General features: G+C 50.9%; 9 protein-coding genes across 9 annotated transcripts; 7 read left to right on the top strand and 2 right to left on the bottom strand.

The window, feature by feature from the left end:
* Positions 1-199: 199 nt before the first annotated feature.
* BBBOND_0307710 (hypothetical protein) lies at positions 200-4,879 on the top strand (the record flags this gene model as incomplete). The annotated part of the gene is made up of 1 exon (XM_012913599.1): positions 200-4,879. The coding sequence occupies one exon, from the start codon at positions 200-202 to the stop codon at positions 4,877-4,879; it is 4,680 nt and encodes a 1,559-aa protein (XP_012769053.1).
* A 1,103-nt stretch (positions 4,880-5,982) lies between these two features.
* On the top strand, positions 5,983-8,856 carry BBBOND_0307700 (hypothetical protein; the record flags this gene model as incomplete). The annotated part of the gene is made up of 1 exon (XM_012913598.1): positions 5,983-8,856. The coding sequence occupies one exon, from the start codon at positions 5,983-5,985 to the stop codon at positions 8,854-8,856; it is 2,874 nt and encodes a 957-aa protein (XP_012769052.1).
* A 1,582-nt stretch (positions 8,857-10,438) lies between these two features.
* Positions 10,439-15,427, top strand: BBBOND_0307690 (hypothetical protein; the record flags this gene model as incomplete). The annotated part of the gene is made up of 1 exon (XM_012913597.1): positions 10,439-15,427. One exon carries the CDS (start codon positions 10,439-10,441, stop codon positions 15,425-15,427), a length of 4,989 nt encoding a protein of 1,662 aa, XP_012769051.1.
* Positions 15,428-16,357: 930 nt separating this feature from the next.
* On the top strand, positions 16,358-16,783 carry BBBOND_0307680 (hypothetical protein; the record flags this gene model as incomplete). The annotated part of the gene is made up of 1 exon (XM_012913596.1): positions 16,358-16,783. One exon carries the CDS (start codon positions 16,358-16,360, stop codon positions 16,781-16,783), a length of 426 nt encoding a protein of 141 aa, XP_012769050.1.
* Positions 16,784-17,688: 905 nt separating this feature from the next.
* BBBOND_0307670 (hypothetical protein) lies at positions 17,689-17,895 on the top strand (the record flags this gene model as incomplete). The annotated part of the gene is made up of 1 exon (XM_012913595.1): positions 17,689-17,895. The coding sequence occupies one exon, from the start codon at positions 17,689-17,691 to the stop codon at positions 17,893-17,895; it is 207 nt and encodes a 68-aa protein (XP_012769049.1).
* A 547-nt stretch (positions 17,896-18,442) lies between these two features.
* On the bottom strand, positions 18,443-18,691 carry BBBOND_0307660 (hypothetical protein; the record flags this gene model as incomplete). Its single annotated transcript, XM_012913594.1, has 1 exon — positions 18,443-18,691. One exon carries the CDS (start codon positions 18,689-18,691, stop codon positions 18,443-18,445), a length of 249 nt encoding a protein of 82 aa, XP_012769048.1.
* A 524-nt stretch (positions 18,692-19,215) lies between these two features.
* BBBOND_0307650 (Nucleoporin NUP116/NSP116) lies at positions 19,216-21,594 on the top strand (the record flags this gene model as incomplete). Its single annotated transcript, XM_012913593.1, has 1 exon — positions 19,216-21,594. One exon carries the CDS (start codon positions 19,216-19,218, stop codon positions 21,592-21,594), a length of 2,379 nt encoding a protein of 792 aa, XP_012769047.1.
* Positions 21,595-21,685: 91 nt separating this feature from the next.
* BBBOND_0307640 (ribosomal protein L15, putative) lies at positions 21,686-22,166 on the bottom strand (the record flags this gene model as incomplete). Its single annotated transcript, XM_012913592.1, has 2 exons — positions 21,686-21,964; positions 22,002-22,166. 2 exons carry the CDS (start codon positions 22,164-22,166, stop codon positions 21,686-21,688), a joined length of 444 nt encoding a protein of 147 aa, XP_012769046.1.
* Positions 22,167-23,403: 1,237 nt separating this feature from the next.
* On the top strand, positions 23,404-24,021 carry BBBOND_0307630 (TRAFFICKING PROTEIN PARTICLE COMPLEX SUBUNIT 6B, putative; the record flags this gene model as incomplete). Its single annotated transcript, XM_012913591.1, has 3 exons — positions 23,404-23,600; positions 23,638-23,957; positions 23,993-24,021. The coding sequence occupies 3 exons, from the start codon at positions 23,404-23,406 to the stop codon at positions 24,019-24,021; spliced, it is 546 nt and encodes a 181-aa protein (XP_012769045.1).
* Positions 24,022-24,038: the final 17 nt, after the last annotated feature.

Below are 24,038 nucleotides of genomic sequence, written 5' to 3'. Positions count from 1 at the left end.
ACGTCGAGCGGGATCTTAGCGCTGCCACGCAACGTCTCACCGGGCGGTACGTCATGGATTGTTTGCCGCCTGGTACGACTTTTTTCCGGCCACAATGGAATATAAGGATCATTACTACCCTGTGAAGGGTCTGGAAATTAATACATGAAGTGCTGCCTTCGCTCACCGTCTCAGAGCTGCCATGTCAACGGGACGGTGGATGTTGCCGCCAACCGGTCGCAGCGGCACGGGACTACCCACTTTTGACAATGCAGGCTTCTTCAGCAAGGTGTTCATGTACTGGGTGTGCAGCTGGGTGGACTTCGTCGGCGAGGAGAAATGCAAGCTGGAGTCCGTCCACGAGCTGCCCCAAAACGACCAGCTATGCTGGTGGCAGACCGTGTTCGCACGGCACGTCAGCGACGGCCTTATGCGCCTGGAGAAGTCCGAAATGGCTGCATCATCACCGTTCGAGCCCAAATTCAAGCCTTATCACAGCATATTTTTGCGTGCCATGGTCCTCACCTTCTGGCGCCGCGCGCTGCTGACGCTGTTGGGCATCGTGTGCGTCGATCTGATAGGTATCGGCACGGCCATACTTCTGAAGCACCTACTGGATATGCTGTCAAAGGATTCGCAACACCTGTCAACGGTTTTTGGCATCGTGTTCGGCGTCGTGTTGGTGGAGACAACGCACTCCATACTGCAACAGCACGTGGAGCTCTTCATACACCGCATTGAGATTTGCATAGAGGCAGTTATCACGATCACGCTGTTCCAGCATGGGTTGTGCTACCGTAGACACTACTCGTCGGTGGTCGATTCCACCAGCCAGCTGGGCACGTGCAGGAAGGTGGTCCACTTCACTGATCCCACCGAGAGCTGCGCCCCGAACCCGCTGTTATGTCCCGCTCGCAGGCACCAAAATCGTGAGCTTCCTCCGAGCATTTACACCCACATGGTGTTAGACGCAGCTACCATCACGAACTACGTGGCCTCCGTAATGGCCATTGTGGGCTTTGCGTGTAACTTTCTTGTTGGGATGGTATTCGTGAGGACTAATATGGGATTCCCCATTCTCCTTCCCTCTCTGACAGTTCTAGGCTCCGTGTTTTTCATGTTGGTCCTCGAGCTGGTAAACGGCAGGCTACGCCGGTACTCCCTGGAGTCCATGGACTGCCGGGCGTCGGTCAGCTCCGACGTGCTTGGGAACCTACAGATTTGCACTGCGATGGGCATCGATGACGTGGGATACCGAGCGATTGAGGGTACTAGGGAGGATGAGCTCACGGTGCTTCGGCACCGTTTGTTCTTCCAATTTCTCAACCGCGCTCTGGAGCGATCGGTTGGGATAATATTATTTTGGGTGTTTGTGTACGTTTTCAACAACGAGGTATCGAAGTACGAGAATAGTAACGATATCCCTTTCGACGTCAACGAGCTTATATCTGTCATGTTCATCGTCACAAAAATCGTCCTGAAATGTGGCCGACTGCCCAAGGCCTTCCGTTGGATGGTGGAGTCGGCCACATCCTACCGTCGGGTAGAAGCATTTTTACGCAACTGCTCTCCGAACTTTTATTTGGATGCCAACCACGTAGAGTCTGCTTCCGAGCCCAAAGAGTTGGACAAGCATAGCATCCCCTCCCATGTCCCCATTGACACTCTTGTTTATTTCAAGGATGCCTCATTCAGTTATATAAACGACCGCAAGCTGCTCTTGGACTCCGATCAGAGCAGCATTCTCCCTATTTTAAAGTCTTTAAATATGCAACTGAAGCGTGGCGATGTGAAGATCATCACCGGCAACCAGGGCTGCGGCAAGACGAGCTTCATTAAGTCGATTCTTGGTGATATGAGTCTGGTATCGGGTAGTATGTCGGTGGCGCCGCTATCCGTCGGTATGCCTATTTTCTACACTTCTCAGGAGGTGTGGCTGCCGAGCGGTAGCATCCGTTCGATCATCACGTTCGGGTACGCGTTCGACGAGGACATCTACCGGCAGGTGACGTGTGCGGTTGAGCTGGAGTCTGACTTTGCTTCTTGGGAGGACGGGGACATGCGTGTGATCTCCGAGAAGGGCTACTCGCTGAGTGGCGGCCAGCGCGTGAGGCTGAGCCTGGCGCGTGCTCTCTACGCCTACCTGATCTTCAGCAAGGCCAACGAACGCTTGGTCGGCGACCGGTGCTGTTTCTTGGTCTGTCTGGACGAGCCTTTCAACGGGTTGGATTCTAGCGTTGCGCGTTCCATTTTGAGGAACCTGCTGAACAAACGGAACGGCCTATTGGTGCGTCCTGATGTTGCCGTGGTGATGTCGATGTCTACAATGACATTGGATATCGCTATGACACCCGAGTCTATCTCCGGACTCGTGGACGTATTCGTGCGCGTGATAGAAAACGGTGTTCTCAAAGACCCCATGTCCCTTGGTATGCATTTGGGGTTCGATTTGACAAGTGACACTCCGTCATCCGCAAAATCGGGCGCTGATGATGTCAGTTACAATGCGTTTGGGAGGATATCGAACGGAGATAGTGCCCGGTCTGTAGTCATGTACAAAGGCATTACTAGTGGAATGTCAACATTTGACCAATATCCGCCCTTAAGAACCCTGTCGATGGTCACATCAGCCAACGGTGGCAAACCTGCCAACATATGGAGCGCGTATCTGGTCTACTTCCGCGCAGTTGGCTATTTCCTATTGTTTGTCCTGTTTCTATTCATCCTGGTAAGCCATGCCTCTGTGAACATCAAGCTCCTGCTCGCCGCCAAGTGGGTTGACACTCTTCGTAAAGCAACGGATGGTTCCGACGTGGACGTGATGTCTCACCACCGCAAGTATTACGTGTGGATTACTATTTTCACTTTTGCCTCCGTGGGATGCTTCTCCGTGCTTATGTTTGTTGTCGTATTCGCCAGCTTGCGTGGATCGCGTAGGCTCTTCGGTTTTGCTCTTAAATCGACGTTTCTCAAGCCGTCTGCAATATTGCAGCTGAAGTCGTGCATGGGTGCGCTGATGACCTTCCTTACGAGCGATATCCACATCATCGATGAGCATATCGGTTTTTACATACACGAGACATCGTACTCGTTGTTGTCGTTTTTGGTCAAATTCGCTACGTTGTGCTATGTGATGCCGGTCGCTGTGCCGGTGCCCTTGGTCACATGCTTCCTCCTGTACTACTTTGCCCATCGCAAGGTGATCCGCGCCTCCAAGATTCTGCAGCGATTGATGCTGGACGCCAACAGCAGCGTGAACGTAGTCTACAACGATGTGATGAGCGGTTCTTCGGTATACCGAAGTTTTCGCAAGGAAAGCATGTGGTTGCAAGACGTCAGGGCACGGTCGGACGAGTACTACCGCACGCACTTCATGAAGGCAGCGTTCACTATGTGGGTTACTCTGGCTACCAATATGGGTGCCACCATGATGATTGCCGTGTTCATCACGATACCAGTCTTGCGCAGCTACGTCGCTGGCGAGCCGCACAAGGTAGGCCAACTCGGCGTTGCCATTTCCCTATGCCTGGGTTTCGGCAACAGCCTGAGATCGCTCATCAACAACTACGCCCAGCTGGAGAGGTACATGTGCTCGGTTGCGCGATTCGAGTCTTTCTTCATGCAGGATGGCTCTTCGCTGTATGACAAGTTCGACAGCATGGGCGAGAACATGCTTTACGTTCCCCCGTCGTATGGCAGGGAAGACTCATTTGTGGGCACACAAACCACTTCAATGGATATAGATGACGTAGGTGACGCGATGATGCCGATTTCATCGGACCACTGCTCCGTCAACATTCCCCACTCGCCCGAGGAGGTTTTTGAAGTATGTCAGCAGGGCGATGATTTTGAAGCATCATACGCCGCACTACTACATCGGCGAATTTTTGAGTATCGGTCGCATTGCTTCCGTCGTTACATTTCACTTTTCGGCTGGAAGTTCTACAAGCCCTATATTGAAGTATTGCGCGTGTCTGACTACCTTCCTCCCGCCACACTACTGCTGGAACTCAAGGATGTCTCGTTGATGACCCCGACACCTCCCGGCACTGTGAGCACGCATTACATATTGCGTGATGTCTCCTTCTGCGCTCGTGTTGGTGACGTTATCGGCATAATGGGCCGTACTGGCGCCGGCAAGAGCACTCTGCTGAGCGTGTTGCAGAACGTGGCACCTGGAAGGGGGGGCACTGTGCTTCTGGATGGCGTGGAGTTGAACACGATCCCACGCAAGGTGCTGAGACACGTTATTGGGGTACTCCCGCAGCTGCCATTTATATTTAAGGGATGGACTCTGCGTCGGTTCCTGGACCCGCGCATGTTGTACTCGGACGACGAGATCATGCACGCCCTGGACTGCTGCGGCATGCTGGAGCTTGTCAAATCGTTGCCTGGAGGTTGCGAACTGGACACTGTGCTAGTCCCAGAAGAATCTACTGCTGTCAAGAAACTCTTCGTGGCGCCACCTCTCTGCCCGTTGTCTGGTAACGGCTGGGCTTCCCGCTCCTCGGAGGCGCCCACCTTGTCATACCTCAAAGGCAACCACAGCCGCATTGTGCTGTCCGTTTCGCAGCAGCGCCAGTTGTGGTTCGCGCGTCTGGTGCTGTATCGCCGGATGTATCGCATCATCCTGATCGACGAGCCACAGTGGGCTGAGGTCGCTGACGACGACGATGAGGTGCGGTCGTGTTGTGCATCGGAACTGTCGTGCTTCGGGTCAGGCAAGTCGATATGCAGCCTAGTCTATCGGTACTTCTCCCACTGCATTACGTTCTTGGTGACGCACGACCGGCGTATGCTGCGCCGCTGCTCTCGGCTGCTGCACGTGAAAGAGGGGATGGTGAGGGACGAACCCTCCCTCATGCAGTTGTGGGGAGTCAACCCGTCCCCATCCTCATGAAGTCAGTCTACGTTGCACAGGTGACTGCGGTACGGTGTTGCGGTTGTGATGTTTGCACCATGCATCTGCTATCCAAATGTTTGCACTCACGCCAACAAGCATAACGACCAGCTATGGGATTGCTCACAGCACAACTGGTGTAGAAGTTCTGCGTACAGCAGTATGGGGAATTATTTTTTGTTTTTAATGTAGCAATTATTTGTATTTTGCATTACATGAGCCTGTCGCCCATGACGCCCCATGATTAAATCTAGCTAACCCGCTTTGTTTTTGCTTTTGTATTATTGTTATCTGCTCTCATTTTACAGTGTGCTGTGTGGCTACGTGCCTAGCGCCGATTTTCGATTTTGCGGGGCTGCCGCCTCACGCTGCTACTGGTTGCAGGTTCCACGTCGGTCCATTGCCGGTCGTCACTGGTGCCATTCATGCGTGTATCCATCTAGTTTGGGCTCGAGGTTAGTTGGCCGGTTCATTATCTTCTATATGGTTCACGTTACTCATCGCAACGTATGGGTTTGTTGCTCTAACAACCCGTTGGATGTGGTAATTTATGCGATCATATTTGCCAAGTGCTAGTAGCTGCATATTATACTGTCGCGCCACAAGTCCTTCCAACGTCACAACATGTGGTACAACCATGGGCATCGTGTGATACTTTAAAAGACATTGGCACCTTTCACGCTCATATTACATCTTCTCCACCAGGTTATATGCGCTTTATATCGCCATATGGATAATGTTGATAGCCTTGTGACGATAATGTATCGCCAATAATGGGTGTCTTGTTGAGAATTTTCTCGGGAAGCGCAACGATGCTTCATGTAATAATTTTAGTGTTATAGTGTACATATAAATGTCTTTCAATAGAAGAACGCAATTATTGCTGTCCACTATAGTGACTTCAATTTTTAGTCCTGTTTATTTTTTTTTAATTCTTCGGTAACAAGCCAGCTAGCTGGGGAGATGGGATCTTCACTGCCACTGCTTCAAAAAATTACCAGACCTACTTATTAATTAAGTTATCTTTTCATGCGTTATAAGTTGGTTGAAGTTCATTTTTACTCAGGATTATTTTTGTCTGTCGTCGGACGCAAAATATAACCATGGCGAAATTTATAGGAGCACCGTTGGCAATTTGCACTCTAATTCTGCAGCTTATTGGTTTCATAGACGCATTGGAGTATGATTTCATTAGTGGTATGAGTTCCTTGGATACCAATCCCCTGGTTGCATACAACATAAACATGGATGACATTGGGATGGCAACTCTGGCATGCCCACGCCAAGTCAACGGTGCTGACTATGTATGGCATCACCAAACAAATGCTGATAATGACGACATTCTCACAATTCATGTAATTGACGACGGTAAGTTCCACTCCGTCCCTTTTTCGAGCGTGGTGGTCACCGAAGCACCACGTCCATATGTTCGGAAAGTGCCAAAGGAGTCGCAAACAGAGTTGCATATTGATCTAATGGATGACGATATATATGCCATTACTGCAGAACGTTTGGTATTTATTTGTGGTCCTAGAGATTTGGTATTGGGTGAGGCGCTGCAAGCCCAACTTGCTCGCCTACAAGAGATTTATGAAATAGAAGTTTATTCATGGGAATTTAGGACGCCATTGATTGAAGAAATAGCCAAGATAGGTGGAAGCTTGGGTGTTGTATTCTTGCACAGAGGCCTCAAGCACAAACTTCTGCAGGGCTGTGGAAGCCGCCCTTCACCACTGTTTGCTTCGGATTATGTTACCGTGGACTCCGAAACGGGCACACGGTCGTGTATGGTAGATCCGATGTCAGAATCGCCCATAGGCTTCATTTGTCAAGGGCGTATTGAACCTGATGATTGCATGAGGTATCTCATCGACAGTACGGACAGAGTTGTGCCTGCCCCTACACCACATTTATATAAGCATGTATATAATCGTGGAAATTGGGTTATAGCGCAATATTTTAATGGCGTAGCATTACCCCGTTTCAACGGCGAATGCCGATGCATAGATCCTGGGACTGGTCACGTCAAGGCAAGAATGGAGATTCGTTGGAAAACTGAATACGTTTGTGACATTGCTAGCATGGTTGTCCGTAACAGGGTCAAGCCTATTATTGGCCCCTGGTGTTCAGTGATGCTACATCCGGGTGCTACGTTGACCATAAAGTTGCCAAAACAGACAGACAAATTTGCTGCTACCGGCGAGGAATACGAAGACGACGTTGAAGATATCGACGATGATGCTTCGACAGTCCCATTATCGCAACTTCCATCTACCCATGCATACGACAGTGAATTCAAGCCGGACACGGCGTTGACGCTACGCCGAAGACAAACAATTCATGACATCAATCTTTACGACGAAATCTGGATCAACGAAGTTTTTACTGGCGACGTGCTCGAAGTAGATGTTTCACAAATGGAGAGAGGAGAGGTGAAGCTGAAGTACCGTATGGACAGACCTCTGGCGTTACGAAGAGGATACAACTCGTTCTTATATCACTGGACATTCATATCTAGAAACGAAAATGTTCTCGAGAAAATACGCGCTGTGGTGAACGTCTCATTTGCGCCTACTTATTGCTACAATATTATTGGTAGTGACCGATGGAAACTAGGTATGTTTAATCCGGCACATGATATTGGATCGCTTACGATTAGAGACATGCGGAATGGTATGGCGTTAACATCTGAATGGCTGTTGAATGTCATGAGTGGCGAGAAACAAGCCGGCATTCAATGCGGACCCAATGAGGAGCTGTTTCCAGACAATTGCGAGTCCACAGGATACGATCTTTCCTCCAATCAGGTTGCGCCATTCCCTACATCTGTGCGCAATGTCACACTTTACCCCGTTCGAGGATTTCAGGTATTCGCCATGAGCTTCCAAAATGTGCCCGTCAGTCACTCTTGCAGTTGTGTCAATGAACATGGATACGAGACATCCAGACTTATTTTGAGATCCAACCGTCGTGAAGAGTACACGTACACAGTACGTCGTGAAGAGGCATATCAAAGGTCGCTGCCTTACTCATTACTGCCCTGGAGTGAGGTGGCATTATTTTACGGTGTCTCCAATCCTATGCGATCAATTGTGCTACACAACATGCCCCAGAGACCTATAAAGCTACATTCGGGCACAGAATTCTTCATGCGGTGTGTTGTGGATCACGCGTTGTACAACGGTGAGAATAACGCCGCCGCACTACCTCTATGGTTGCCATATTATATTCGATACAACCATTACAAAGTATATACTACAGCGGAAGGAGATATGCTGATTCCAAAGCGAAACGAAGATAGAATCGCAGGCTCAAAAAGTGGACTAGACATCATTATGTCAGAATATACAGACGAACATTGTGATTTGATGATCAAATCCAATAGCGGCGCAATTTTGGTATCTAGGGATCCAGATCACTCGGAATATGTGCCGATGACACTCATTTGCGGCAAGGAGATTCTAGAATCAGATTTTGGTCAAATCAACGATGACGCGTCTGCAGCTGACATTCCTCTGCCTTTAACTCCGTTAGAGGAATACACGTGGAACGTAATCCAAATTGACGTAGAGATGACGGACCCCTACATGCAAGGCTGCGGCGTTACGTACGAATCAGATAAGCTTTTCAAGCCTGAGACACCCAAACTCTACGATTCTATTGGACAAGACGTCGGTTGCAGGATAGACCTTCAAGCTGCCAAGGAAGCGGCGTTCTACTGCCCGGCGCCGTACGTACTCGACCCACCTGACTGCTTCAACCAAGTGTTAGTGAAGGGTGAAACAAAGAACGTCACCGATGTAAGCAAGTCGTTGGGTGCATCGCACACTAATCACTTTGTGACACTGAAGTTCAACAGCGAACTCGTAGGACCCCGGGAGACTCTGCGCCAGACGACTCCGTTGGAGTGCCGCTGCGTCACCGTTAAGGGTATCGTCCTGTCTACCATACAGATTGAGAACTACTACTCCAAGTAATGGGAAGCTCAGATGTAGTAAATCTTTTTGTCAATGACAGAGTTTAATTGTCATAATTCATGTTTGTCACTTCTTGGTTTGTGTCACCAGTGGTATCATAGTTGTTTGTTGACATTGCTGTCGTTGTAAATCCAATAACATGCTTTTGTGTTTAAAGATTCTGCGTGAATATATATGCCTGCTTGTTAGGCTTGAACGAAGTTGCGTTACATAAAGTCTCGGTCTTTCAGCTGGTGCAAGAGAATTGGCAGAGGTATGATTCAGCCACAACCGTCGATCGCCACCATTCGAAAAATCGACAACGCCTTTCATACGTCACAATGAGTAATACCTGGTACATATCGATGAACGACACTTATTTCACCAATGTTGATAAGTGACCACCACTAGACACCTTGCCGTGTCGAACAATGGGTTGCGAAACACACGCCTACTGCCTTAACTCATCGTCATGTGCTCACGGTAGACTATATAAGCTGCTATGTAATGTTGCAGTAAGTCACATTGGTAAATGCAAACCGCAACTGTATAGGTGTTACCCAACTCAGTGACAGCCCACAGATTGATGGGATGGGCAACAACAAAATCTCGAAATTTTTATATTGAGATGTTAATTCGTAACACGATGGTAAACATGTTGCGAAGTGGCGAGTCGCCGAAGCAGGTGAACAGCTTTCGGGAAATCCCGGTTGAATCGGATAATCCATCTGCTCATGGCTGGGATACTAGACCTTATATCACATTAAGTAGTTTTGTGCTAAAATAGTGACTATATGAATGAAATGCCGTGTATGAGATTACGTGCCAATTAATACAGTTAGGTGGTCAATTAACATGCGACGTGTAGTTGGTTAGGTGGCCCAATGCATCTACAGTCTGGGAGCAGAGTGAAGCGTGACACATTCAAGGATACAGTAGCCTTGCCATTGAGGCATAATGCCGTTCGGAAGGTAACTAATACGACGCATTACTCCATGGTTGAATTAACAACATCGAAAACATAATGTAGACATGAATGTGGGGTAAGCTTCGCAGTCCAACTAGGACCTGCTGGGCCTGCTGTTTATGTGGTGTAATACACGCCGTTGTAATATAACGACGGTGTTGGTGGTGGCGGATGCTTGGGCGTTGGCCTAGCGCCTTGGGGAGACGGCTTGGCGGATCCATGATGCGGGGTTAGGAAAGGCATCTTTCCTGCCACCCCAAACCCTCGTGGTGCACGCCGTGCTCTACCCTGCGATCCATCCCCCCGCCAGTCAGCCTAAGGTGTCGCCAAATATATGAGCCTATCATCTTACCTCATTCTCAGGTAGGTGGAAGGGGGTGAGTTTCGTCCTTCGTCTGTTGAAGGGGAATGTGGGCGTGTTGTTGGTATCGTGACTCACGCCGTAGTCACTGGCAGTTCACTGTGTAGCGTTTTAACGTAGCGCACTTGTCTGTTCCGTATCGATGTCTGAGTATGGCAACACTTACGTGTCCGCATCGGAGCTCTGATCGCATAGGCGTTTGGTAGTTCACCTTTACTTTGACACATGTTTCAATTTGTTATTAGAGTATGTATGCGTGTGGTTGAGTGAGCAGGATGGCGGCGAAAGGCGCTGCTGGAGGCACGGCACATGGAGTGCCGCTTGACACGCTAAAAGACTGTCTCCAGTTCCTAGAGTGGTTGAACGGCCGAAACGGTCAAAGGAGCCATGTGGTAACTGGGATTGTTCAAGAGTTGAGACCTTATTATGGATCTAACTCACAATTCAAGGGGCAATTACAAAATCGATATGTTAATTTCATAAAAAATGTCGACAGTCTACATAAGAAATTGTCATTTAATGTAGGTACTACACTGCGCCCTTATGAGGTTACATTGAGGGATCCAAAGCTTATTCTGGACGCTCTTTTAGAATGCACCCCTAAGTTACTTGCTGCGCTTTCTTTCATACAGTATCACGTGGATGGCGCGTTTAGCGGTGTTGGAGGTGGGGATTGGGCTTCACAGTCTCCTAATTCCGGAGATTTTCGGACGTTTTTGACTACTGGGAATTACATTCTTCGTGGCGGGTTCAGTGACAAAGAGCTTAGTAGTGTACAGGGTAGCACACTAGTAGAGGATTTAAAAACAATTTTAAATAAATACGGTGCTAGAGGACATCCGGTGCATGATCATTTTCGAAATGTTATGTTGATAACCTTGGCACGACCGTTAGACCCTGTGAATACCGGGAACGCCGTCTTTCTTCTGCCCGTATTTTGCGAGTTGGTGATTGGTGACCCTGACGGCAATAAGTACAAATCGTCTGTGGAAAAAGCCATTGGAACTAATACAATATGTTGGACAGATTTAAAAGATCATTGTCAACTTCTGAAAGAACACATCGATCAACTGACGGCCGCAGGATTTTCTGCTACCGGTATAGCGTTTAAACCTAAAGAGCCTGTTAAATTTGTTACAAAGGCCGCCGAGTGGTGCAAAGCGAACTTGTCAAAAACCGCAAGCGAATTAGGTAAAATGATACCGCAGTCAATTTATTCACGCAGCACTGAACTGCAACCATTTGCCAACGATAAACTCTATCCTCATGGATTCATTTTCGACGGCAGTAAACAGAGAGTGTGGGCCAAGCCATCTAAATTAGATGAATGGGGTCCTATATTTCAAAAGTTCATCCAGCTAGATGTACTGCTTAGGAAACTTAAAGATATTTTAGATGGTTATGAATGCGGCGCTGCGCCCTTGGTCACCAATGCCAGGGCGGTAGAGCCAACTGCCACCAAAACCGAAGCCACTAAAACCGAGGCTGCCAAGCCCGTGGTCACCAAAGCCGACGCTACGAAGCCAGTGCTAAAAAACGCGGGGTCATCTCCGAATCAGAATAATGGTCAAAGTGAACGAAAGCCTACAACTTCATCAGTCGTCACATCTTCATCTAAGCATCCCGGTGGTACAGGAGCGCCAGGATCGACAGGGGCTAAAGGTGAGAAAGGCCCCCTAGGGCATCCTAGTACCGTGTATACAACATCTTTTCCGCCTCAAAATAATGTTCAACGACAGTCTCCAGCACAACCCCCTCCAGCCACTCCCCCCCGTGCTCCTGCAGGCCCTGCCTCCCCTAGTAAGCCGGATGGCGGGGGTAAAGGTTCACAGGGCGATAGTGCGGGCCCACAACCTACTTCCTCTACGTCTTCCGTACAACCTCAGTCGCCAGGTGTTCAACCTCCAGGTCCTCAGTCACCTGGTGCCTCTAGCAATGGTGGTGGTACGGGCCTGGATGGTAAGGTGCCTATTAGCACCACTCAACGAAGCGGTCAAGATACGTCGCAAACTTCCACCACCGCTGCTGGTACAACATCCTCTGGCTCGTCGTCTGGTGCGGGTGGCGGTGGAGGGAGTTCACAGATTAATGGTGCTCCAGGTTCACAGCCTGATGCTTCTTCAGAAGCTACTATTACCCAACTTTCAAGTGTTCAAAGTCCAGACTCTGTGCCATCTGGTGCCACTGGTTCCGATAGTGGTCCGGACCGGGGTGTCCAGAGGTCTGCTGCTGACCCTATTCAACAACATACTCAAGTGAATCCGACTGGTACAGGCATTGTCAGCACAGCATCTGCTGCCACGGATTCGACTTCAACTGCCGTTGGCAGTGGAGATGGAGCTGGAATGGGTGGGAGGGGAGCAGGGAATGGGCAGCCTCAGACCACAGTTGCAATAAAAAAAAATGCGCCGGCATGTGATGCCAATTTCCTTATGAATTATAAGTCCGATGCTGAGCCACCATGCCAAGTAATTTCCAATTTACGGAGTCGCACTTCTCCACCGACGTCATATCCAGCCTTTGACAGAGCGTGGGAGAAAGTCCAAGAGAACGAATTACAGAGAAAGTTGGATGCAAAGCGTCGCCAACAGGTAGCTCAACTTGGGCGTCACACTCCCATTCGCCACGTACAACGACCTACTGGCCCTTCCTCTCTGCCCAGCGGTGGCCACACTGTTAACCAGCGTCCGTACTTTGTTCCAGGAGGAGGTCCTTCCAGACAGGTGAGTGAAACTCTACATGTAGATTTACCATCTCTGGAGGTCAGCGGTGACGTCGTCGACAGCAAGCCTTCTAAGGAGATAGAAGATAAATTACGTAGAAAACTGAAAGCCGAAGAGCAGGTGAAATTGTGGCAATGGCAAGCTAAAAAAGAGGGTGATTCGTATGACAAAAAGCTACTTAAGTCTGACATTTATGTTTACGGGTCAGAAGTAGCCGATACCGGCACTTCTGTGCTGGGTGATAGCGACGTGGGGTTAAAAGGCGAATTTAAAGGCACGCCTTTGCCACATAACTCTGACCATTTATTACCAAAGCAACACGCGGCCGACAGATATAAGTCTTACCTACAGCATGGTACAATATCGGATGGATATGCAATTAGGCCTCCTAAGACACAGCGCCGTACTGTGCACCCACTTAAACCACCCAAACAGTATCCGACTGCGCAACCGACATCGAATAAACCTAAAAGTCTGTTAAATCCGTATGACCTTAGCGGGATAGTATTGGAACCGAACCAGCAAGGTAAAAAGAATGTTCATGGAATTACGGGACAGCAAACCAAGGACAACAACATGCCTCTTCCACTTTCTTTCTTCATGGCTGATGGTAAACCAGTCGCAAAGCCTCCCTCTGAAAAATGGAAGCCCAAGACGGTTGAACCGAATGATATTTACACAATGCTAGAGAAGGACGTACAAGGCAATGTATTGCCAGCAATACCGGACATCCTATCTAAGCCTATTCCGGACCCGAAGCGAAATATGCGCATGCCCAAGCTAGACAATGATAAGCGATACACGGCTCATACGGGTAAAAAGGATTTTGTCCAACGAAAGTCCCAATCTCAAATTGGCTACTTCGACGATCATCCGGGCGTCATGATCGATCCAGGCATATGCCCTGCGTCTTACGGTAATTACGTCCTACCCGTCGGCGTAACGATACCGCCCACAGATAGTTTCAACCCCCCGCCACGGACCGTGCGACAGATGCTGTGCTGGCTGAGCGATCTACCAAGTGCGCCAAGTTTTGCTGTGCTGACGCAGCTCGTTGCGAGCTTATTTGACAGCTCTCACAATATCGTCGCATCGGAAACGTTCTCGGACAATGATGTTATCAGCAGTATGTACGATGCGTGTGGCCACGCTAGCTCTGTTCTTGGTGGTATACAGGGGTCCAGTCCTGCTGACATGTCAAAATTCCACTTTGAAAGATACGGCGTTGCCCTTATGCACTATTCCGAAGACCCTTATACCCTTTTGTGTCAGTTGCTTAGCTATGTCTATGCAGCGTACCATCAGTTATCGTTCCTGCGCACGCAGTGCAGCCGGGACACGCATTCAGGTGGATGGCGTGACTGTCAGTACGGTAAAAATGTGAACTTTTCTGAAACATGGCAGTGCACTAAATTCCCCGCAGACATTGTGAAATCACATCATCATGGCTGCGATCCATCTCCTCTGCAAGGATTTCTAACTGATCATCTAGATCTGTCAACCTACCGGTATGAAAGGGATAACATGTGCCGGCGAAGCCACATTAAAATGGGTTTCCAACACACCGATCTCCAAAGCAAATCTATGCATGGGTTTTATATATACCAGTTGCTGATTGGGGCATGCTATACGTCCGACCCACTGGAAAACCTTTGCAGATATCTTGTTTGCCTCACCAGGCGGACGCCGAGGACGACAGGGGAGCTTGTGTCGTACTTCCATCATTTCGGTATCGAGTTACACGGGTATGCTTCAGATGGATTGTCTCCACTGGGCACTGCACTCACGAAGTCATATGTCGACTGCCCCGACTGGGACCATCTTGGTCGCCACGACCTTGTAGCCGTCAAAGGCATCCGTGGTTCTGAGTCTCTCATATCCAAAAACAACTCCAGCCACGACAATGCACATCCCCGTACCCTGTCCACACTGGTTGGCTGCAGCGGTGACCCTGCCAACTGCCATCCACGTATATCTCCCATCACGTACCGGGCCTACGCCCTGTACTCCCAGAGCTTCGCCCACACCTACCTCAGCTGGGCGGTGTACCTGCCGGACAGACTGCATGAGTCACTTCAAAAGCTGTACTATGAACTCAAGAAACATGACAGCAGCAAGTGTTCATCCCTCCACCTGTGTTCCACTGCCCTGCCCCTCCTCTACTTACACGGGTTCACGCCACCGGAGGGCAAATCGCAGCCGACAGTCACCTGCTCTGATGTTATAACTAAGCTGCAGGAAATTGTAAACGGCAGGCCTATCGCAGATTTTATTTCCGCCATGGACAACTTCCTCTACGGTATCCGGGAGCCATTCATCTTCACTATCGTCGCACTCTGGTCTCTCGCATTCCTCATCTTCGCCAACACGATGTTGTACCGCCTGGACGTGCTGCGCATACGATCACACCTTATCCGCACCAAGGCTTCCCACCACATCGACGTCAAGGCCTTACTCACGAAAGGCCGGAAGATGCTCTCACTTTACAAAGACGTCGACTACTTCGACGAAGACCCTATTGGTCAACTTGTTATTCGATAGTTTTTACCTCATTGATGTAGTCACTATTTGCCGTGTGGTGGATCGCACTACAGCACTAGTGGTTAGTTGTGTTACTGCGGCATATACGGCACCGTGATGTGAGAAAAGCGTGACTGCTTCCAGGCACAACTATGCACATGTAGCCCATTTAAGAGATGGCTGAATATGGTGAGGTGAGTTGTGAGTTACTTGTAAGATGTCAACGCCATGCCACCGCACCAGCGTAGTGTGAAGCTGTTGTTGGCCATCAACGTAGGCATTTGGCGATGGCCATAGTAGGTGAGTTGCTATGTTGTTGCCGAGCTAGTAGTTGTAGTGTCGGCAATGTAACTCTTTAGGCAATGGAAGCTGTTGCGTCTTTTACGTGATGGACAGTGGACAGCGTGGCTACGTTGCATTGATCGTAACAGCGAACATGAGGAACGTATTGACCAAGCAACATGGCTTACATAGGGGCTAATCATGACATAAACGTAACAGTAGTAGTTGGCATTGGTACCCTTGCATGGTCTGCGATGGATAGAGTTGACTGCTCCACTGGCACGGGTTTACCTGCATGCCACGGCCAGGATACCGTTCACATGCCTTGACTGGGCACTACTTTAGTTGTGATAGCTGCATAGTTGTGATGTGACTGACCCTGCTTTAGACGGCGGTCACCTTGCTGCTAACGTAGCGCCGATGGTAGATGGTCAGTGCCCTTGCTGCGGTGCGTGTTGATGAGTGGTTGGTGACTTCGTTGCTTAAGTGATTGATATGTTCGCAGGTTGAGGGGACTGTAAGCGGGAGGGGAAGATGACTTGGAGGAAGACGTGCACATGTGGTACTGGGTGTATACAGTTTAAACCATGTAATTGTTGTCCCTGGTGTTGTGTGCAATGTAATAGAGAAACGTTCGACAGTTGCGATGTATGTGCGGTATATACCTATATGCGCCAAAGAAACAGAGGTACAAAATACGAATGTGAACCTTCCAGATGTGGAAAACAATGTAAATACAAAGAGAAAAACTGTAAATGTGACTGTTGTGTAAAGAAATGTACAGAGCAGGCTGACACCTGCAAAGCCCCTCCGTTTCCCCCTCCACAGCCTCTCGGTGATTCCTCCGGTCATCAGGATCACGCCGTCACTCAAGATAATGCCGCCCGTACCGAAGCTCTTACCGAAGACAGCAATTTGCAATCTTCCTTCGGCCCTTCTTTTTCGCTTCCCCCAGAAACCATCGCCGCCGTCATCGTTGCCATCATCGTCGCCATCATCCTGCTCGACCTGTGCATCTTCCGCTTCCCGGTGGGCCGCAACATCCGCGATTTCCTCGTCCGCAAGATACCCTTCTGCATCGCGTTTTACAGCTAATTATAGCAATTTGTTGGCGCTAACATTGTTAATCAAAATTCCACTGATCACCTGACTGGCAACTGACATTTAATGTCTAGACAACGTAATGATTGCGGTGATGACCAATTGCATGAGCAGTGAGGTGACTACTTCCCCCGCCCCTTACATCATCGCCGCCGTCGTCCTCATCTTCCTCGCCGTCATTTTCATATTGATTGATGGCTTGTGGCTTATGCATCGTATAAACGCACAGACGATGGTGCTAGCAATATTTGTTAGTTTTTAGAGTGGATGCAAAGCCTGCGCCTTACGCACCGCCTATCCCTCTTCTCTAGTATAGCCTCACCTAATCGGCAAGATTTTAGGTAACGGAGATTTGATGACATGGCGTCGTGCTTGTTTCTTTGTTGGGGTTGGTGATCTCATCTCAAGGGAATAGTGGAACTGATCCGGTGGTAATCTGTGCCGTCACCTAATGAGTGATGCACCATGTGACGTGATGGGCCATCTGTTAGGTTAGCAAGTGGCATGTGAGATGGTGCTGCATACTGACGTGCTTAGCGACAGCATTGTGCCGATCTGGAACATTAAGCACGCAATATAGGTCAGCTGCCCACATCAGAATGACCAGGGTAGACAAGCAAGTGTTCGGCAGACTTGGCGCCTTGAGTGGACACTACATTGTTGGTTGCTGTATTACTAAGTAAGTATCAAGACATGTCTCATGAATGCATGCGGGAGGGTATGTTAATGGCGTGTCAGCGTTGTGAGGTCTAGATTTACGGTTGCACCAGCACAAGGTGGATGGCATGGTAGGGGTGGGGTATTGGCATTGTGTATATTTAGTTGGCTGAGGGTGTTAGAGGTATAAGGTGAGTTGTTCAGTGCTGTGCAGGATTGATTGTCGAGCGAGTTAGTTAAACATGGCGTGCTTCTGTGGTAGCGCTTGCAAAGACAACACTGGCTGCGCATTTAAATATTTAGGAGTTGCTTTTGCCGGCTTCATCGGTTTCTCGGCCCTTCTCGTCTTGGTCCTTTACATCATGGGTCAAATTTATAACATGAGTCTTGGAGAGACCTTCGGCCGACTGCGTGACGCATTCCGTGATTCCAAGCCTAAACTCCAATAATCTTATCTAGCGTCACGCACTGCAGATAGAATTCTCTAGTACTGTCACCTGCTATATCAATATAATAGTGTCCAGCTGTATGTATGTTTCTGCGTCGCATGGTCAAAAATCTATGCAACAACGTTCTCCAATACGCATCCAGCGCCACTGTCTGCGCTCAAAACCCCACCCACGATAACATCCTGTAAACATAGTTTCCTTATCCCGTGGAAACATACAATGTCAATGCGTTTTATATCCCTGAATACGAGTGCCAGACAATTACCCAAATGGGCACTGACGCCACTATATATGGTATTTAAACGTAATTAAGAATGCACTGGGTATATTATGTATACAGTATCTTCGGCCACTCGGTAGCCATGTGGTTTCAGTTCCCACCGTCCTTTCACCTTTAACATTTGTTCAACGGTGACGTCGGTTGCATGTTTCCGTACTGTACAGTCATGGCTTGTGCTTCTTTTCACAAGCTGAAAATTCCGCTTACTAGGTATAGTGATGATGCCTCGAAATCCAGTTCGGGCACTTATGTTTGCCCCAAAGCACATTATGCGTCTGTTTTACGTTTTGTATATTTTATAACCATTTGTTTTGGGTCATACTTGGGCTCTGACGTTTTTTCCATCGTGCCCTCTGTACCAAATTTAACTGCGTATCTTCCATCCGCGTGCGTATAAAGGTAATATGAAGTTTTAAGGCAAACATATGTAAATGCAAGCGTTATTTGCGGCGTGTGAAACTCAGACAATACCTTATCAGTCCATCCTCTACAGTGCAGCCAGTCCACCACCCTCATCGTGTACCATCGCATATCTGGGAGCCCCTTCTCCACGTTGCTGTGGCTACTAGCAGGTTTACGTAGTGTTTCGAATCACCCTCTTCCATATATAGTAACAGTACAACCTTATGTGACCTGTGTGATAATAGGTTGCCGGCACCGAAAGGGGTTCCCGGGCGGTCCCCCACCCCAGTACTAACCCGGCCTAGCGCCGCTTGACTTCGGAGTTCGGATGGGATCCGGTATTTTCGACGCAGTATGGCCGGCAACGAGGGCCTTGACATTTAGTTACTGACTTACATATCATTCTATACCATACATATCGACTACGTCTAGTGATTGGGCAAGCGTGACCATCGGAGGCACACTCTCCGGTACTACACAGATTGCGACTATGTGGCCCGTGTCCTGTATGAATTTTAGTTATGTGTGAGTAGCAGCGCGGAGCTGAGGTGCGAGGTGCCTAGTTTTGTCGAGCCACGTCGTTAAGTCGCGCATCGCGGTGACACCTCTGTCGCTGCCTTTACGCGCGGCCTGCACGAATGGCGGCTCCCTTCAGTTTTGCTCCGGCTTCGGGAGCCAACACTGTGCCTATTTTCGGCTCCAGCGGCACGACGTCGTTGAACACTGCTAGCACGCCTGCCTTCGGCACCAGTACCGGCACAACCGTTTCCAGCGGCATCGGACAGTTCGGCGCTTCATCTACACCGGGTGCTGCGGTGACCTTCGGCGCCGCTAACAAGGTGGGTGGCGGCGGATTCGGCCAGCCTGCGCCCGCTGTCAGCGCCATCCCGCAGAAGGTCAACTCCCGTTGCTCTGTGCGTCTGTTGACTCAGCTCATCCCGCAATGGCGCGGCCATTTCGACGTGGCCGACCTGCTTCTGACTGCGCACGAGAAGAACATCGCGAAGGTGCGGCCCATGGTCGACCGGCTGGTGGAGCTCGACGCGCAGTGCTGGCAATCGCATGACGAGATCAAGAACTCGCTTAACGGCATAAGCCTGTTACAAACAAAGCTGCAGCACGAGGTGAACGACCGCTGCAAGCGCCAGGATGCGCAGAACCTGCTTTCCATAAAGGCAAGGCGCCTGTCGGAGTCCCTGCGCCCAAACGAGACCCCGAGGGGGAGCAAGATTTCCGCGATGTTCCGCGTCCCCAACCACCTGCACGTGCAGCTGACCAAGGAGCTGCTTGATAACATCCGTTCGTGGCGCAACGAGATCCACGTGCTTAATATGGAGGTGCTGTCGCTGAAGGACATCGACTTGTCGCAGTACGTGACCACGGTGAATCGCGTCCTTAGCAGTCACGAGAAACGCATCTCCACGATCGGCGACCGTCTAACAAAGGCACTTAGGGGCATGGATGATAAATCCCGCAACCGTGAAGAGCTTTGGAGCGGCGTGGCCGACGAACCCAGCGAGTTGAAGAAGGCCTTCCTGACAGCAGTGGGCCTTCCCATCCGCCCCCCTGCAAGCGAAGGCGAGCCAATAGCGACTTCCAGCAGCGACACCGGTAACGAGATCAAGAAGCAGATTGCTTACCTGCGAAAGTTCAACACCGCGTTCCGCGAGACTGGCAGCTACAACCTTGACCAGTCCGGTTACAACATCCGCGAGATTCTGCAGCAGCCCACGCAACCGCCTACCAACTCACAACTGTTCGGCGCAACGCAACCGTCGACCGGTTTGTTTGGAGCAGGCACTGCAGGGTCTACCACGACGCCCTTATTTGGAGGATCAACGGCCAACTCTGGAGGCCTGTTCGGCAACACCGGCGGCAGCAACTTGTTTGGCGCTGCTTCTAAACCGGCAGGCACCACCAACGTGTTCGGTAGCACTGCTGGAACTACCGGAAGCACCCTGTTTGGCGGTTCGACAACTGCTGCAACAGGAACAAATGTATTCGCTCCCGGAGGAACAGGCACGAATGTCTTTGCCCCCGCAGGAACAGGAACCAACGTATTCGCCCCCGGATCGACAGGCACGAATGTGTTCGCTCCAGGAGGAACAGGAACCAATGTGTTTGCCCCCGCAGGAACAGGCACGAACGTGTTTGCCCCAGGAGGAGCAGGCACCAATGTATTCGCCCCCGCAGGAACCGGCACCAATGCTTTCGCTCCTGGAGCAACAGGCGCACCGAACGTTTTTGGCGGTGCCGCCACCGGTACCTCAGGCACACCCAACGTGTTCGGAGCAGGCGCCACTGGCACGTCTACCACCACAGGTATTTTCGGAGCGGGCTCCACTCCCACCTTCGGCCAACAACAGCAGCCGAACACAACTGGCAATGTCTTCGGGCAGCAGCCAGCTTCATCGGGAGGCCTGTTCGGCCAACAGCAGCCGTCGACATCGGGAGGATTGTTTGGGCAACAGACCAACACCACGGGCGGGCTGTTCGGTCAACAGCAGCCTGCTGCCTCCGGCGGCCTCTTCAGGCCACAGCAGCAGCAGCAGGGCGCAACGGGAGGCCTCTTTGGCCAGCAGCCAACTACGGGCACGGGCCTGTTCGGACAACAGCAGCCTGCCACGACTACAAACGTATTCGCTCAACAGCCTGGAACCACTACCGGGGGCCTCTTCGGCAACACGACCACGACGCAGCCGTCCACGACATTCACCTTCGGCCAGCAACAGCAGACTCCCGCAACTGGCAATGTCTTCGGCCAACAACAACAGCCGAACACAACTGGCACTGTCTTCGGGCAGCAGCAGCAGACTCCCGCAACTGGCAATGTCTTCGGCCAGCAGCCTGGCACCACGGGTGGCGGCCTATTTGGCGGCGCTGGCAACTCTACATCGCTGTTTGGCCAGCAGAACACTGGTGGCCTGTTCGGGCAGTCCACGTCAACCGCGACGCCGACCCAGCCTTCGAAGAGCACGGCCATCGTGCCTTACAACCCCAACCCGCTTCTGCGGTGAGCGCCGGTACCGCACACCGCCGCTTATACGTGAAACTGTCGTGTAATGTATGAATGTTACCACGATTAGGCAGATGTTGGGGCGTCACCGATTAAGCCACGAGGACGCATGCTCCTCCGGCAGCCTTGATCTTCCTCTCAGCGAGCTTGCTGAAGAACCTGGCCTTGACAACGAGCGGCTTCTGGGGCATCTTTCCGGTTCCCAGGACCTTGAAGTACCCCCTCTGCACGAGGTCGAGCACCGGGGCCTTTCCGGGCTCCTGGGCGACGGCCTCAACGTCCTCCTTGGGGACCATGGACCAGAGGTTCTCGACGTTGACGGTCTTGCAGTAGAAGCGGTTCTTGATCTTGTGGAAGTACCTCATACCGACCTGCGCGTGATGGCTGCGTTGCGCGCTCGCACCTTACCTTTCCGAAGTAACCAGGGTGGAACTTGTCGAAAAGAATACGGTGGTGGCTCTGACCACCGGCCTTACCACGACCACCGGGGTGCTTACGATGCTTGCCAACCCTTCCGTGACCATGGGACACGTGGCCCCTGAGTTTGCGGCAGTTCTTGAACCTGGTCGTCATCTTGTCAGACCTTCTACGCGGCTGTGCGCGATCTGCAGGAACATGAGCCACCAACGTATTTCGCAATTGTATTGACGGGGGCTGATGCGCCAGTCGCGTCGCATTGCGCGCGAGCTCGCGGCGGATACACCAGCGGCACTACCCGGCGGCGGCGCGTGCGCCCGTAAAACCGACGCACGCGCTCCAACGCCCCTCGAGGACCACTAAGATACTGCACGCAACGTACCTAAATTAATGAAGGCAAAAGGTGAGGTGTTGAATGGCAGTAGTCGTCCGTTCTCGTCGTCCCCATGATTCCGGCAGCCTCTACCCTATAAGGGCGGCGGCCGGTTGTGTCGACGCTTTGCGGGTTATTCACCGTCAGCCAACCGAAATTTCAATCGTAATGGTTGTAAGATTCGGTCGCGGTGTTCAGCTGCTTAATGTGCGATTGAGGTGACTCGGCGTTTGGCCGACCTATGTTCGAGCGTACCCCTTCCACGTAGTGTGCCCGTTTCATGCCAATTTCCCACTGTGTTTGTTCATGATACAGTTGGGTTATGTATCGTGTATGTGTACTTGATATACACGATTTACCTTGTTGTCGCTGATGTCATCGTTGTGAACGTTACGGAGTTAATGGAGTCCTCCGTACTTTGACGTATCCTGTTCGTTCCAAATGGCGCTGTAACTGTACGTTGATCGCGCAAGCTAAATATTGGCATACATATATCTAACATTTCCGCTGCGCAAATGTCATGGTATTAGGCGGAGCTGTTTAGCGCCTCGGCGTATGTGAGCAAAGTGTCGTCAGGCTCGGCGTCCGTTAACCTAACGTCAAGCATCGTACATCTTGCAGCAATCTGGGTTGTTAGATGCAAGCGTAACGGCCGCATTGTCTCGATATCAACAACCACGTCCAACGTCAACGGCCTTGTCTGATGGGCGTCCACTTAGACTATTGCTTGAACCAAAAGCCGCATCACTCAGTAGTCGTGCAAGATAGATAACTTCGCACCTTCTGGCTGCCAGCATGGCTAAACGGCGACGCGCCAACCGCGTCAGCGTGATGACGCGATGCTGATTGTGTGGGAAGACACAGTGCGTGTCGACACATCCCTGGGCCCGCAGCGCTAACATGGAATAGCAATCGTGCTAAGTGCCTTTGCTGTATCATAACTGCGCGGTTACTTCTGTCGCTGCAGCAGGCCGAAGGCAGCGGCACGCCGTTGTTGGCAGTGTGCATCCCTCCGCTGCGATGGCGACCGCGGCGAAGCACGTGCAGCTGCTGCTCATCCACGAGCTGGTGAAGTACTACCTGGCCCGCTCGTTGCGCAAACGCTCGTCGTCGCCGCAGTCCGCGGAACCTCAATCGCAATCGTCAGATGGACACGCGTCCGTGAAGGCGGCGCTCGACCTTCACGGCTACTACTTGGGCGCCAGGATCGCTACACGGTGGGTTAAGTGACTTATGAGATGAACAGCGCTTTAGGCTGACGCTAGGAAAGGGTCGTATCTGGGATCAGAACACCTGCGTCATTTTTGTCTGCAAGAATGTGTGGACTTACCTGTTCGGAACAAACGCCGGGCGCCTGCAATCGAACAGCCAGGGCACTTACATAATCATGTGCGACCAGATTCCATGGCTGTCGCATCTGGGAGCGCGGGCCCCCGTTGCCGGCGGCAGCGACGGCTTGGGTTTCTCCGAGGACTACAAGCTCTTCTATTTGCACCTGCTGGCGGGCATCGTGCGCGGCTGCCTGGCGGCGCTGGGCCTGTCCGCTACTGTGTCGCCGCACATGGATGACACCTGTAAGTTTGGCATCGTTTTATCTAAAATTGTGCAGACAAATTCAAAGTGAGTCTACAGGGCTAATGCCTCTTCGAGGCGCG

The sequence above is a fragment of the Babesia bigemina genome, assembly GCF_000981445.1.
Source record: "Babesia bigemina genome assembly Bbig001, chromosome : III".
Lineage (NCBI taxonomy): Eukaryota > Apicomplexa > Aconoidasida > Piroplasmida > Babesiidae > Babesia > Babesia bigemina.
The sequence above is the reverse complement of the archived record's forward strand: the minus strand, read 5'-3'. Positions and strand labels throughout refer to the sequence as shown.